At 34.1% G+C, this 17093-nt stretch overlaps 1 protein-coding gene across 1 annotated transcript; it reads right to left on the minus strand.

Moving 5' to 3' along the window:
- Positions 1-924: 924 nt before the first annotated feature.
- On the minus strand, positions 925-13869 carry LOC129001002 (replication protein A 32 kDa subunit-like). Its single transcript, XM_054428125.1, has 8 exons — positions 13634-13869; positions 11280-11365; positions 10641-10742; positions 8749-8862; positions 6916-7113; positions 5921-6043; positions 3679-3764; positions 925-1393 (listed from the first exon to the last, which is right to left on the minus strand). The coding sequence occupies exons 1-8, from the start codon at positions 13653-13655 to the stop codon at positions 1318-1320; spliced, it is 807 nt and encodes a 268-aa protein (XP_054284100.1). The 5' UTR covers positions 13656-13869; the 3' UTR covers positions 925-1317.
- Between the last annotated feature and the right edge of the window lie 3224 nt (positions 13870-17093).

Genomic DNA, 17093 nt, shown 5'->3' on the forward strand with positions numbered 1-17093 from the left:
CCCATTGCAAACGCAAAGCTCGAGTATAACCGCAATAAGCATTTTATACTCATATGCCAACCCCCTACGAAGTACGGGTACTCTGCTAGTAGTATATGTATGGAGAAAGTATTGTTTTCGTCAAAATTTTCGAGTTTGAGTGGATATATTCGTTTTGGGTCCCCCGGGACCCAAAAAAGTGGTTTTCGAAGTGATGTCTGTGTGTGTGTGTGTCTGGATGTGTACAGAGCTAGGGACTACACCTGTGGTCCAATTTTGATAAAATTTGGTATGTAGGTTCTCATACATGGTATCTCCAGGCCTTTTTTTTAATTTTTTTGAAATTTTGATTTTTAATGGGGATTTTCCCATAAAAAACAGCAAAAATTTATTTTCTAAAAAATGGCCCGAACGATTTTGATAAAAATTTAGTATGTTTTGTAGCCCTTTCAGTTCTGAACAAAATGGTACAAATCCCATTACTGTAAAAATTACGGTTCAAAAGTTATTGTAAATTATGTTATTTTCCCATAAAACAAAAAAAATAGAATTTTAGAACGAAAAATCCGGTTTTTATTTAACATAGTATGTTACGGTCCTTACAATTTTGATAGCTTTTATCATTTTTTATAAATTTAGATTTTTAATTGGGATTTTCCCATAAAACCCCATAAAATAACGGAAAAATAGGATTTTCATAAAAATGGCCCAAACGATTTTGATAAAAATTTAATATGTTATAGTCCTTTATATTCTGAACAAAATTATACAAATCCTATTTCTGTAAAAATTACGGTTCAAAAGTTATTGTTAATTATGGGAAAATCGGATTTTCCCATTAATGGCCCGATCTTGTTGACATGTTTATGTTTTACAAATTCACTTCTATTAAACATTTTTCTAAAATTAATTGATTATCATTACGTGAAATGAAATAAAAAATGGTTTCTACTGAAAAATATTTATTAAATATGTACACAATACACAGAAATGGTGGAAGGCTAACTTAAACATTTTAATACAGAGAAAGAACAGGCACTTAATAAATTGTGTTTAAAATCAATATACAACATAGTGACTGAGTAAATTTAAAAAAATAAAACTAATTATCTTTTAAAGCTTGTTGAGTTCTAATGACTTAACTAATCAATCCTTGTCTCTTGCATCTAACCTTGGACATTAATGCAATGGAATTATTTGTCACTATTAGAGATACTGCATTGAACCATTGGGTAATAGCATGAGAACCATTTTATAAATCCACTTTGTATTGATGTTGTGGCTATCTCACTTCAATTGTTTTTAAACTTGATTGCCATACAGTTGGATCCATTGTAACTATGTACACTTGAAGTGGAATTCATCAGTGGTGGAGTAAGCATGTCCTTCACTGCATAAATACTCCAAAATTTTCCTGTAAACAAATGTATCTAGAGTCATTTTGGTTGTAAAGTAATAAGTATCAAACAATTCTGAATAAGAATATAAATAATGATTGGCAGTAATGTATTTGTAGATTGGTCTTGCATGTTAAAGAAATTGCAAATACTACATCAATGTAAATTAATAAATCATTTTTGTCTTTTTTCAAACAGTTACCAAAGAGTGTGCTGAATTTGGTAATTTTAGGACTATTTTTGTCTTAATGTCAAAAAACAATGTACAGGGTGTTTACAAAAGAATGCCGGGATTATGGTAACTGCTTGTGTACTATTCAAGGTAACTAAACGTTTTATGTGTCATATTGAAGTTAAAATAGCTAAGTTTTGTTAACCGAGTTCCAGTTACAGTGGTAGCAAAACGGGAGTGCCGATGGAGACCTGTGGGGGTGCGTGCGTTTGAAGGGACTTGACCTGGTCTCCATCGGCACTCCCGTTTTGCTACCACTGTAGGAAACATTGACGTTGCATGCGCAAAACAGGTACAGGGTGGTAGGACACCATTGTGACTCACACGCCTGCCTGACACCAGTCAGCAGTAAGATTTTTACGGCGCAAAAGAAGGCATAGAGTGTAATCTGTGGTTTGCAGAGTTTATATTTATTGCTAAATTAAACTAAATTTAAATCTACTTGATGGTAAAGAAATTTGATGGTGGTTTAATGCGTTTTGTGGCTTTGTAGTGTTTTGAAAGGACATTCACGTGGCTGGCTAAAAACAAATGATAACTAGGTCGAAGGAAGATTTGCTACCGTTCATCCCTACACTGTAGTTTGTAAAGGAAAAAAAATCCTTTTTTAAAACAAATTTACTCTATGGCTTAAAATCCTTTCAAATTCAAATCAGTATTCCCCTAGTAAGATTGGTGACATGTGGACACCTAAATAAAACATTCAAGTGTCTTTGAATTGCGTCTTTAAAAGTAGTCATTCTAGGAATTCTGAAACATTCTGTATATACGTCCGTGAACACTATAACTTCAGTAATTTTTGTACCATTTTGATGACATTTTGGTTTAAAGGTATAAGGCAAGATAAACTTGAATGAGTTCGCAAACCAGCATGATCGGACTATGGGAAAGGGGTTTTATGGGGTAAAAATTGGTTTTTCCTATTTTTGGAAAAAAAAACATAAAATGTAGCAATTTCTTTCCTAAGTATTTTTTAGAGCTTAAAAAACAAATAATTTAGTATATTGAAGCGTTATTATGCGCCTAATGGTTACGGAGAAAATTCGAAACAATTGTAATTAAAAATTCCCATGTTATTCTTATGCAGAATAAGTAAACAGTTGTAGTTTGCTTGTTTATGAACATATTTTGTTCAAATCTGGAAGATGTATATATTTCTTACAAAACTATTAGATTTTTACAAATAAAACCACTTTTTTACCCTCCCTGTTGCAACAAACCTAAGTCTAAACATAAGTCTAAGCATTAAACTAATTCTAGCCATTTTATTAGGGAATGAATGTGATATTTATAAGGAGATATTTTAGTGTAAATTCAATCAGGCAAAGGAAATTTGCTTAGTCTGCAGGTTTGCTGTGGTGGGGGTATTTTTATTGAAATGTTGATAGCTTAGTATGAAATAAACATAATTGCCTAATTTGATTAAAATCTTAAGAAAAACAAGCAAACTACAACAGTTTATTTATTCACAATAAAAATAACATGGGAATTTTAAATTTAAATTTTTTTGAATTATCTCCGTAACCTTTAGGCATACAACAAAGCTTCAAAATTATTATAACACAATTTATTTTTTTAAACTCTACAAAATTATTTGGAAAGAAATTGTAAAATTTGGGTTTTTGGGTCAAAAATGGAAAAAACCAATTTTTACGCCATAAAACCCAGATCATGCTGGTTCGCGAACTCGTTAGAATAAACGTAGGTTTACACGCTAGTACCAAATCTCATCAAAATTGGATCATTTTTGCTTGAGTTATTGCACTAACGGACACACATACACACACACACACAAAAATATTCATATTTATATATGAATTTGAACGGAGGGTGTTTTTAGTCTCTGGGGACCTCAAAATGCAGAAGTAAATAGGTAAATAGGGTCTAGGTCTTACCATGAGACCTACGGTGATAGCTTATTCCCTATATGGGAAATTCGCTAATAACATGAAATTTTAAAAGATGAATGTTAATGTTATAACACACAACTTAGTAAAAGAGAAATAACTGGTACAGTATATATCTATAGTAGGCTATTCGGTAGAAAATAAATAAAAAATAAATACTTACTCTAGTTCTTTTTTGGGTATTTTAACTGTCATGGCTTCCATGATGGTATCAATATGGGTCCCACCTTCTCCTGAATCACAACTTTGCTGTGAAAAAAATTACATGTAAACAAAACATTTATAGATGGTTGATTATTTTATAAAGCACTCAAATATATTTTTCCTGCAGTCACCCGACAAAGTTGGCTTCCTTGCACTCATTATAGTACAGAAAGCTGCTAATTGCTGCATTTACCTAGTTTGTCGCACGATTTATACTTTGGCGCACACCAGTATTCCAACCAAACAGCGTGGTGTCATTATGCACGTAATACGTGTACGCTTAGAAATAGGTTGGCAATACTTAAAGATAATATTACTATGATCAGCTGATTGACTATTATAATAACTACGATTTATCCTGTCATTTTGTGTTTATATTCTATTTTCGTTCAACGTTTGGTTTGAACACAACCTATAACATAAGTTAGAACCTATAACTATATGAAATAATAATTATAAGTGGAAAGTGGGCCTAACATGTTTCAAATTAATGAACTCAGTGAAAGTGATTGTGAATATATATGTGCACACCAGAAGAAATAGCAGAAACTGCAAAACATGTTTCATTAAACCTGTTACCTGAAAAATCGAGAAAGAAGTATGAACGAGCATACAAACTGTTTTCTTCCTGGTGCGTAGGTAAGAAAGTTACAAAATTGTCAGAAAATGTTTTATTGGCATTAAATTTTGCAGAACATCAACAGTGATTAAGTCTTCAACTATTTGGAGCATTTATTCTATGCTAAAGAAAATAATCAAAGTTAAACATAAGCAATTACAAAAAACTTATAGCCTTTTTGAAAAAATTGTCTGTAGGCTATGAGCCTAAAAAGTTGATGACATTTTCCAAAGATGAGGTTGATACCTTTATTAAAACTGCTCCCGATGAAACTTACTTAATGAAGAAGGTAGTGTTAATATTAGGAATAGCTGGTGCATGTCAGCGATACAAGCTAGCTAAAATGGCATGACATAAATTGTAAATGGTAAAGGTTCAATTTTAATAGTTAAAATCCCAGATTCAAAAACCAACAGAAGCCGCGTCTTCACTGTAACAGACGACGATAATCTTGATATCAGTTATTTGGAATTGTACAGGAAATACCTTAAATTGAGACATTCAGGTGTACCCAACAGTAGATTATTTATGAAGTATGCTAAAGGTGTTTGTATTAGACTAACTGTAGGTGTTAATAAAATGGCTAAAATCCCAACTGAAAAAGCTACATTTTTAAATCTGCCTAACCCCAAAAGGTACACTGGACACTGTTTTAGACGCACTTCAGCAACATTGTTGAAGCAGGAGGAAACATGTTACGAGCGAAAATAATTAAAAGAAAACATAATTTTTATCACACAATGCATTGGACTGCTAGATTAAAGAAATGCCAACTCGAGAAATGTATTACTGTTTTTTATTTTATTCATAATCTTTCACTTTTTCTTAAGAAAAAACGTTTATTTTCTATTTATCATATTCATACAAAGTATTACTACAGGTAATAGATTGTAGTAGTTTGGTTCCTGACAACGTAATATGGGTATTGTAGGGAATGAAATTAAAAAAGCCAAGTAAACATGATATTTTTTCTCATAATCATCCCCTGCAACACTGGCGACACAGGTGATCGCCCTTTCAGTTAATCGATGTTTTGGATGACAGGGCTTTACTGTATTTATTAACATATTGGGAGGGTTGGTTTAATACCTGGAGTTTTCCAGGATGTGTCAAGGTAATAAAATTCCTGTAGAATTCCCGGTTTTCTAGAATTCCCAGCTAGTAGATACCGTATTATACCATTCACTCATCCTATAGTAACATGTATAAACCATATCATTTTGTGCAGTTTATTTTCATTTTATCTTAAGTTTTTAAGAGTCTGGATGAATTTTTTTTATAAATTTAGGGTCAAGTTTACAGTGTAAGCTATCTTTTTCTTAACAAACACTTAGAGGCCTGGCAATAATTTTAAATAAACAAAAATAATTTAAACAGATTGTTATATTTGGCTTGGATAATTTTACGTTTAGTGGAATAACGAGAATTGAATCATAAACATCAAGTCAAACATTCCATCAAATAGACGACATAAACACAGTCTTCTCTAAAGTGATTATTATGATATTTAATTTTAATAAAACTAATTTAAGTATTTTTTAGCAAAGCATATTTTGAGTAAATACGTAGTAGGTCATCTTACCGACAGTGCTCTCAACACTCTTTGCTGAACGGGTGTAAGAGTCTTAAACAAGTCGTTATTCTCAATTGAAGAATTGTTCATCATTCCTTGAGGCATTGAAGTAGTCTCCATCGGTGCACTTATCTGAAAATTTCCATTATGTATTAAAACCACTTGATTATCATACTGTTAAAAAAACCAATGTTTTTAACACATGTAGTAGGTTGTACAGTGTTCAAGACAAATTAAGTTAATCAGCTGTTATTCTGTTTACAGTTAGGTTGTGTGAGAATAATATTTCTTTTTAGAGCCAAGCTGATCTACTTTTTAAACATCTTGAGTTTTCAATGTTTTCCTGCTTAATGTTTTTGATAGGTATTAAATGGTTGCGTTCCCTAGTAAAGTATCGATTATCCAAGTTGAAGAGGCTGAGGTAAGGTGTGTTAAGCGGACAGGTTGGATGAAAAGGAGAATGGAATAAAACCAGTTGTAAATATATAAAATCTGTTAAATTAAGTTGCCTATTTAAACCACTAACCCAAACAGTTTCAGGGCCATCAACATACAAATTTACAGATAATGTTGAATGTTAAAAAATTAAAGAAAAAAGATACACCTGTCCACTCAGCCACAGGTCTCTACTAAGACGTGAGGGGTAGCTGAGGCTGAGAGGTAGGCAGATATTAGGAGTTGACAAGACGAATGGTATGCAGAGCACTAGAACAACTAGTAAAAGGTGTCTAAAGCCTTGTGCATGTCTTCCTCGTACACAGTATTTGTCTCAACGTGCTTGCGATAGACATACCGCAAGGAAAGGTTACACTTACTCATTCATAAGATGCATTAACAAACAAGGCCTGCTAAAAAAGCCAGGCCTAATAGTTTAGGCCTAACTAGTAAAAAAGTGGATTTTCATAAAATTAAAAATGATATAGGGTAATATAATTTGGGTTTTGAGGTAATGGTCTAATTAAATCTTTGAACATGCAAAGCATTAATCATAAGTTGAATGTTACCGTCTGATTGAGCATATCCGACTTGAGGGACATGTGGATAATCTGGAGACAGTGAGCTGTGACTTGGTTGAGATCTTCTACAGGAAAGATCTGAAATACCATGATGTGACGTTCACTGTGTTGCGTGGACACGTTACGGATTGACCCGACCATCGTACAGTACGTGTTCTCTACAACTGGCACCGTGAAGTTGTCATCCTGCAGAACACATGATTAAATAAACGGTATCAGTAATCTGACACATACTTTCTCCCATTAGCTTGTGAATAATTTTTATCATGGGTAAGGGGTGGGAGTAAATATAATGTTTTATAGTGAAAATGTCAAAACTTGCAATAACTTTTGAACCGTAATATTGTTTCAGCAATGGGGCGTTGCACAATTTTTTTAGAATTGTAAGGACGATAACACATAAACTTAAATCAAAACTGACTTTTTTCCTAAAATCCGATTTGTTTGTTTTATGAGAAAATAACATCAAGTTACCACCAACATTTTTTACGGAAATGGTATTTGTACCATTTTGTTCAGAATTTAACACTAATACCGAAACCCCCAGTCTATGAGACCCCATTTGAAAATAATGGACCCCGCCTAGAAATACCCAAACTCAAACCCTGGGCCTGTGAGACCCTTCTTTAAAATACATTAACGCTGGGCTTATGAGACGGACATGTTATGAACAGACAACCTGTCAAGGTCACGGCACCCACGCAAAATGAACAAACAATATATCAACAGGTAGGGGAGGAAAAGGGGGGAAGGTATTGGGGGAATGGAATCCCCCAAGTAAACAGTGTTGCCAACATGCGTTTGTGAAAATTCCTGTGTGCCTGTCAGACCAGGGTTTTGGTAAAAGCGATAAAGGACCATAACATACAAATTTAAATCAAAACCGCCTTTTTTTTCTAAAATTTGATTTATTATTACAAAGGCCTATTAGGCCTATATAGTTTTTTTAATGGAAAAATAACATAAGTTACAATAAATTTTGATTCGTAAATGAGATTTGTACCATTTTGTTACATGGCAATTGTTTATGGCAAAGGATTTAAAGGACTATAACATACTAAATTTCTATCAAAATAGTTGGGACCATTTTTGATAAATCTTGATTTTTCAGTTTATTATAGGAATAACACCATTAACAATACAATTTTCAAAAAAAATTATAAATAAACGTGTGTGAATCCATGTTTGGGTGCCTACATACCAAATTTCATCAAAATTGAACTACAGGTACGTGGTCTTTAGCTCTGAACACATTCACACACACACACAGAAATCACTTTGAAAACCACTTTTTTGGGTCCAGGGGAACCCAAAACCCGGATATATCCACTCAAAAGTCAAACTTGAACATTTTGACAAAAACATTACTTTCTCCATATACTATGGTATATGGGAAGAACGTAAAAATTGATTAGTAGGCTAAATTAAGAGTTTACACTGTAAGATTCGAAGATTCCTTTTTTCACCCGTCTTACTCCCACTCAAATGATTTAGCAGTTTTATACATTATATTTTAGTGCAGGAACTAGAATAAATTAACTCATTGCTGACATAAATTATTTTATTTAGTTTCAATAAGTTTGACTTAGATAATGATAATGCAATGGATTTTATTGATTTTGTGGAATAAATTATCCAGGCTACAATTTAATTATATATAAAAATTGCTATAAAAGCTCACTTGCAATAACAACCCTTCATTGAACCACCTATAAAAGCAATAACTACTTGAAGACATGTTTTGTTTTAACACATTTGATTTTTATGCCATTTATTTTAGTGAAATATATCATAACAGAAAACAGCTGAATATAAACTTACATTCTCAGATTCAAGCCATTGTACTCCTTCAATAGCTCCTGTGTTGTCCTCGATGGTGTAAATTACCTTGATGTTTGACCTGTTTATCTTCTTCACAATTCCAATTAGCTTTACCTAAAACAGACAATTTATTAAAACACCAAACAAGAGACATTATTTGCTCAACATATCTAGGAACTGACGAGAAATTATTAATAGAAAGATAAACATAATGGAAAATCCCCTTCTGTTTACCATGTCCTTTTTCTTTCACTAAGGGTAGCCTACATTTCAAACCTCAGATGAACAGTTACTTACGGTTAGGTACCGCAAACTGAAACTCAGCACCTGATAACCTGGTAGCCCGTAACACATTTTTACATTCCACAAACGGAAACTCACTAACAATAAATTATGAAATTAAGTTAAATAATATTTTTTCCCCATTAGTTAGCAGCAAACAATACTATCTGGATGACAAAAATTGTATGCTGTAGAAACAAAGTGAACAAAAATGAAAAAAAAAACCTTCTACAGTATAACAAAGGAAAAAGTCAACATAGGCAGGGCCTGTGTAGACTTGAGTTGCGATAAAATTTATTTCAATGAGAGGTAAAAAAATGTAGGCTATAGGAAAATAAAAAATACGTATAATTTCTTAGTTTTTAAAATTTTGTCTTGCTTGGAACTGAGTTTTCAGTGTTCTGGAATGAAACTAATGATAAAAAACTCTTTGTGCAAACTGAGGTAATTTATAAAACTCTGGTGAAGATTGATCAGCAAATAAAGTTAATTTTCCATCTGTTTGAAATTTAGAAATTTTAGAAATGGTATTATTAGTATAAATGAGGAATAGAGCAGGTCCAAGAGTCAATCCCTGGGACTCTTTGTTAACACGTTTGCTGCGAGCCACTCACCGGTGAGTGCTCTAGTGCCACGCTAAACACTCACCGGTGAGTGCCGGTATCGCCTACATTCCATTCAATTTCTGAGCAGCAGCACACCGGGAAGAATGTGTATTTTTATGTCTGCGTTTAGCAAGCAATGGGTGCTTTATTGTGGTGTAGGTTGGTAGTAAATTTCCCTGTAAAATCCCCCTCTGGTATGCCTAGAACTCATGTTGTCTCGTTTTTTCTCCCTCCTATTAGCAATACAATGGGACCGACTGGTTCAAGACAGTGCTGCTATCTGTGGGTATTTCAGCAAACTACGTCGACTCGAGTCGTAACGCAGAACATCACCGAACGTCATTTGCTATTTTTCAGACCGAAATATTTAAAAGCCAAATGGATCCGCTCGACGCCGCGCCACACCAGGGCTACGCTTACCACTTGGTGGGCCGCAGCGAACATGTTAAAGCGGCGTTTTCCTGGAGACGTGATTAAACCCTATTACACAGAATGCTTTGTGCTCTGTGGTTGCCGGAGCCACCGATCTCTTTGAAAGCAATGGAACTGTTTCCTTAGCAACGCGGTGTGTGACCAACTGCCAACTACACAGCCTGATTGGGAGCATTGCCTCCAGAACAGTCAGTAGTGAACCACGCTACTAAAGTAGGCAATTACTTATTTATTAGTTTTGAATCTACCATACAGTTTATGCAATTACACAAGAGATGTTCATTAAAATTGGCAATAAGTACGATTGAGATTGGTCTGTACAATTTGTATGGTAAAAGTGTGTTGCAACTGTTTATTTACAGAAGATTGAGAGACCAACATTATTATCTAATGCATTCTTGCCCCTTTGCGAAGCACAGGCAAAACAACTAGTTGATACTAATATCAAGAGAGATTTCAAGACACTATGTGTGTTCTATTATGACAGCTAAGTTATATTTTGAATTTGGTAAAATTTAAGATTACTCCAAAAATTTAATTTAAACTTTTGGATAAACATTAATGAAAACTTACCATTTGTGCTTCAACATCAATTTGGCCGATTTTAAGTCCAGAGTCTTTACTTTCCAAAATCTGTCGCACCGTAACAGGAACAATACTGTCTGATCTCCTGACCTAGAAAATGGCTGATTTTAATAAGAATCAATTCTTTGGCAACTTTCTTAATCATCTTCTTAACCCTTCCTAAAGGACTAAAGGCAGATATATCCGCTAGTATTTTGTGCATAAGTTAGCAGACGGTAGGCGGATATATCTGCCAAACTTTTTGGGCTCCGCGGATGCCTAACACGATGGGATTGTTATGACAGTTATTGTTATAGTTGATTCACAAATCTTCATAAAAGTGTCCTTTTTTATTAAGTTATATCTTTAACTGATATATTACGAATATTTTTCTAGAAAAATAAGAAATTTATTAAAAAACAATAAAAAAGTAAGAACAAAATAATAAAAAAAGTATTTAAAAAATTATTTTGGACAAAAGTGTTGCATAAGCCTAGGTCAACAATTAACAGCATTCAATAAACTAACTTCCAAACATGAAAAAATTTTTGTTTCTATTTAAATAAAATAATGTTGCTGTCTGTATGCATACTAGGCATACAGGGAAGGGTTAAACAGAAGGGGATATAGAACCCTGATGCGTGTTACCTTTTTGTCACCCTGGGGCGTTTCTCCTGTTCCTCCAAAACCAGAAACATCAAAACCTCCTCCACCCCCTTCATATCCACCATAGCCTGTGAAATAAAAGTGAATTAGCAACTAGGCCTATTCATAGTTGCATAATTTACAATTAGAGATCTTTTAAAATGTAAACAGCCAGAAGGTTTTGTATTTGCAGAAAAACTATAGACTACAATAAAAAAAGTAAATCCAGCACTAGATATGCTAAGTTATTAAAGAGCCCTAATTGTTATTAAGATGAGATTCCATTTGGTAACCATTTAAGACACAGACCTATACCTAAACACACTTCCCGTACTTCATGCTAACTTATGCCATTGACTATATATACCGTACCTATAGGTAGCCTATATACAATGCCCAAGCACAATATGCATACTTGTTATACAATATGCAAGCAATTTTGATATTGTCATTTCGTTATTTCATTGTGTTTCACCCACTACAGTATTTCAATTGTGCAAAAACAGTCTGGAAGTAGCTTAAATTAATGAGTCTGTTCATTATAACCTAGAACCTTTAACTTACTTGATGTAACCTCACTTTAAAGGACTTAAAGTACAGTCACGAATCCGCATAAAGTCCGACCTATCTTCCTCACATGTCTTTTTTGACATAAAATGTGATTTAAAAATTGATATTAAGGTTGGGTTAGGTTAGGTTAGGTTGGATTAGATTAGCTGAGTACCGTAATGTAATATAAAAGGGTTTTAATAATAACTTCTTTACTGCAATATGTCTTGGAGCTAAAGAAAATATTGTTACCAAGCAGGGAATCTCTCATTGATGGGGTTGGGGTTTCCTTATTACACAAGTACCCTGATATCATTTATTAGTTGGTGATACATGAAATTATGCACTGTGGCACGTTTTCACTTTTAGGCACAATGGCACGTTCATTAACAGACGTTGAGGGTTGGAATGAGGACGATCATGTCGGCACTGCTAGCTTCTATTACTGGTATTTTAAGAGAGTAAATTCTATTTTTTATAATTTATGTTGATGTGATTACCTAATAGTTTATGTATCGTAGTTAATTTATTGTACAAACAGCGCCTAAGTTAGGGCCTATTTGCTTTTAAAAATCAAATTATAGCATATTGTAATTCTGATTTTGCTCTCATGTCATCGTGTGTGGTTTTGTCTGTTTAGTGCCGGATGTTAACAACTGACAGCTGTTTCCACTTCACAAACATTCCTCCCCTTTCAGTGTTAGTCGCCACTAGAACTTGGACTCGTCCACCCCACAAATATGTGAATAACCCAACAAAACTGAAGCTTGATATTAATTATTTAATTGTACGGCCACTTAGGAACCGCTCCGACAAATACTGATTGCATTTTTGGATTCAGCGTGAAAAAGACTGTAAGTAGGCATAAAAAATTACACGATATCGCGTTTGTAGACATATTAAATAATTACCAATCCGTTATTTTCGGCATATTGCTAGAACCTAAGCACGGGTTAGGTTAGGTTATATTTAGTTTGATAGAGGAGTGTAGTTACCAAACTAACTTAATAATCTAACCTAACCTTACATAACTTAATCCTAACCTGACCCATGCTTAGGTTAGCAATTCCCCATGCCCAAAATGAGAGTTTTTTTTTAAAACCAAGGTTAGGTTTTAAAAGTTAGGATTGGTTAGGTTAGGTTACTGTAGATTATATTATATTTGGTAAAATTGATTAAAATGTCCTAACTTAAATAATAGTAAAACACGTTAAAGTAGGCAACTTATAAAAAACACCAATTTTTAGCACTTTTTGGCGATGTTTTATCGATTTTCAAGGTGAAGTAGGCGTTTTCCCCAAAAGTGCCAAATGTAAAGGGGCTGCCCTTTACTTGACGTCCTACACTCATTCGAATGAAAATATCGATCGGTATATCGATTGCTTCATTTGATATATCGTTTGGTTAGTTAGGCTAGGTAAGTTTAACCTAACCTAACCTAACTAACCAAACGATATATCGAATGAAACAATCGAATGAAAATATCGAATCGAAAAAACAATCGAATGAGTGTAGGACGTCAAGTTATTATTATACAGAAATTATACAGCTGTTTTGTAGATGATTGTATTATATTTTTTTTATTGTTATAAAACTAATTTCTGATATATATTATTTGTTTTCAAATTGCTGCCAAACTACTGTAAATTATCATATTTTTTATTTTCAATTCATTTATAACCTACTATTTAAAAAAGAATATAATAAAAATAATTGACACCGGGGTCAATGTTACCCCTGGGGGATCAGAATTACCACGCTTGACGGTACCTACTTTCCTTGATAAATTTCTTGAGAGGTTTACTTACCATCATCTCCATTACGAAACATTTTTAACTTGAAAAGAGTAGGTAACTAGGCCAAATCCAAACAAGATAGCCTAACTTAGGCCTAGCAGTGTTTTTAGCTCTCTATTAAGATTTAAAAAAACTGCAAGATTACTGGTACATAAGCAACAAATCGATGTTAAGTATTCTTACGAGATACTGAACTTTTTCCTAACAGAAATTATTTGTAACAACTCAAAAGTATGCAAAAGAGAAACGATCAAACGGAAACGAGAAACCACTAGCTTAGCTTAATAGCTTTAGCGTAGAGGTGGGGAGCAAATAACGCAGCCGTTATTTAATAACGGTTATTGGACGATAACTGTTATCGGCAACAGCTGTTATCGAAAACTAGGAGTTATCGATAACCGTCAAAATAACTGTCTGCTCTGCTGTGAAATTGTTATTTTTAGTAACGGAGCGTTTGCCAATCGGTTTAAAATATTTTTATTTGTGTATTTTTGACATTAACTAACATTTTGTAGCAAATAAAATAATCACTTAGCTGTATATAATATCGGATTTGTTTAATAATCTCATAAAAGTAAAGGTTATTGACACTCAAGACTGTTGCTGTAGCACAGCAAACACATACACGGCTGCCTAACAACTAGAGTTATTAAATAACTGCGTGGTGTGGCAGCGACGGTTATCCAATAGGCACGCACAGGCAGCCATACGGCTGATAGATCGACAACTGGAGTTATTAAAATAACTGCGAGGCAGCGACGGTTATCCAGTAGGCACAGGCAGCCATACGGCTGATCGACAACTGGAGTTATTAAAATAACTGCGAGGCAGCGACGGTAGCCGGCTCTCAAACTGCCGCGTAACAACTGTGGCGCAGTAGATAGCCATACGGCTGCTCGCCAACTGGAGTTATCCAATAACTGCCTAGCGGCGACGGTTATCGGGCAGCCTGAGTTTCTTGCCAGTTGCCAGTACTGCTCAGCTCGGCGCTCGGCTGAGAGTTATTTGATAACCGTTATTTTAAACAGTTATCGTAACGCAGCTGCTGGGCAAATAACAGCTGGGCATTTCTGACAGTTATCCCCACCTCTACTTTAGCGTTGGCGCTTTTAGAGATTCTGATTCTCTATTCTGACTTTTTAAGGTTATGTTTGACAAAAACACTGATTCCCGCGTCTTTCTCTATAGAACTTGCGTCTTGCGTCCAGTGGAACAGGAATCAAAGCGTTGTTTATTAAAAACTGCGATAGGCGTTTACGTCGTGGGGTCCCAGATTATCAACATCCCATATTGTTTCGACAGTGTCGGTAATATGGGATGTCTGTATAATGGGATGTCTACGAACACGAACCACTTTGCTGATTGACGTGAGCCAGCCCCTGTATTCTATAGCACCAATGCTAACCACTAGCATAGCATAGATCGAAATCGAACATAATCCAAGTTTCATTGAATTATGTTTAGGGCAATAGAAAGTTTTTGAATGGTATAGTCTGTGTAACCCTTTTGTACTTAGCACTGAGATATAATTCTAACTGGAGGTAGCACTGAATGTCAAAGATGCGTGTCGCCAGCCGCCATGTTTGCGTGAGGTGTGAGTTATAAGAAGCCATGTTATTGGTTAAGAAAACTCACTGCTATACCGACCTAGTTATAGAAGCCATGTTATTGGTTAAAAAAACTCACTGCTACACCAACCTAACAAAATCAGCGACACGCTCTTGACAGACTTCTGCCATGGCAGTGCTACCTCCATTTATAATTTTAGCTCAGTGGTACTTAGCCAAAAGGTTACATGGGGTTGCCTAGCCTGTTCGGTAAATTGAAAAAAGTACATGCCTTCATGATAGTGATAAACCAAATCAAACTCACTCGTCGGCCGAAGCGAAAAGAAAAAGCCATGCTGCATGGAATGGAATGCTTTTGCTTGTTTATACGTAGTTATGCAAAAAGGAACCATCCCACAGGGGGTTAAAACTGAGATTTATGGACCCAAAGTTAACGCTTATTTCTAATTCTATTATTTATAATATCGGTTATACTTTATATTCAGGTAAAAGTACAATGCTGTCAAATTAATTTGGCATAGTTTTTTTGTTTAAGTAACCGTCCGTTTTTAATTTTTAACGCAAAATGTGGGATGGTTCCTTTTTGTTTTTATAATAAATTGGGGTAAAAAGGTGATCAAGTAGCTTGGTTCTTTTTTGTAATAAATTTATTCCGTATTTAAAACAGACACTCCAACACATTCTATAGCTTCTACGGCTTTTGAATGCTATAAAAGTCTTTACTTAATACTAACTACTACTTTACTTAATGAACTGGGTTTAAACCGTACTCAAAGATACAAAATTATTTTAAAATATGATACAAACCAAACCACTGTTGATAATCCTGATGATGTAGCTAAGCTTTTTAACAGTTTTTTCTGTAATACAGTTATTAATCTGAATGTAAAAAAGGCTTCTGTCAATGGTGTTCATTCGTCTGTAAAATCATACTGCAGTGATGGTGGGGTTACATTGTGCAATCTTAGCCCCACTAATAAAGATGAAATAAAAAAGATCATCCTTTCTCTAAAGAACAAAATTTCAGTAGGCTGGGACGAAATCCCAATTAAATTGATCAAATCTGCTGCTGACATTATCTCCGAACCCTTATCTCTTATTATAAATCAGTGTTTAAAGAATGGTATTTTTCCGGATCAACTCAAGTACTCCCAAATTTCTCCCGTTTTTAAGAAAGGTTCAAAATCAGATATTAATAACTACCGTCCAGTATCAGTATTAAGTAATTTTTCTAAAATATTTGAAAAAGTAATAAGCTATAGACTAGTTAATTATTTTGAAAGTAATAATTTATTTTACAATAAACAATTTGGTTTCCGAAAAAACTTAAGCACAGTTTCTGCTCTTACTCAGTTTGTTAATGAGATTGCAGAGGCCTTGGACAGGTCTCAGGCCACAGCAGGTGTTTTCTGTGACCTGTCTAAGGCTTTTGATTGTGTGGATCACTCACTCCTGTTGCTAAAAATTATTAATTATGGGATTGGGGGAAGATGCTTTTCTTTAATACAATCTTACCTTTCTGAAAGAAAACAAAGAACTTTAATTTTAGAAGATAACAACAAACATTATTCACCATGGGAAATTATATCCACAGGTGTTCCCCAAGGCTCAGTATTGGGCCCACTTTTTTTTCTTATTTACATTAATGATCTTCCAAAAGCTATTAATAAAGAACTAATTATTTTTGCCGATGACACTACTGCTTTGATCAAAAATAATAATACAGCTGAAATGTTTTCTTCTCTGCAAAGTGTGGTAAAGGACATGGAGCAATGGTTTTTAGAAAATGGGTTAAAACTTAATGTTGAAAAAACAAATATTATTAAATTTTCTACTAGACACAAAAATATGGAAAACTGTTCCTTTAATTTAGTTGAAGCTCATAAATTCTTAGGGGTTTACGT

The sequence above is a fragment of the Macrosteles quadrilineatus genome, unplaced genomic scaffold (genome assembly GCF_028750875.1).
Source record: "Macrosteles quadrilineatus isolate MER2022 unplaced genomic scaffold, UCM_ALF_1.0 Scaffold_8__2_contigs__length_117827958, whole genome shotgun sequence".
Taxonomy (NCBI): domain Eukaryota; kingdom Metazoa; phylum Arthropoda; class Insecta; order Hemiptera; family Cicadellidae; genus Macrosteles; species Macrosteles quadrilineatus.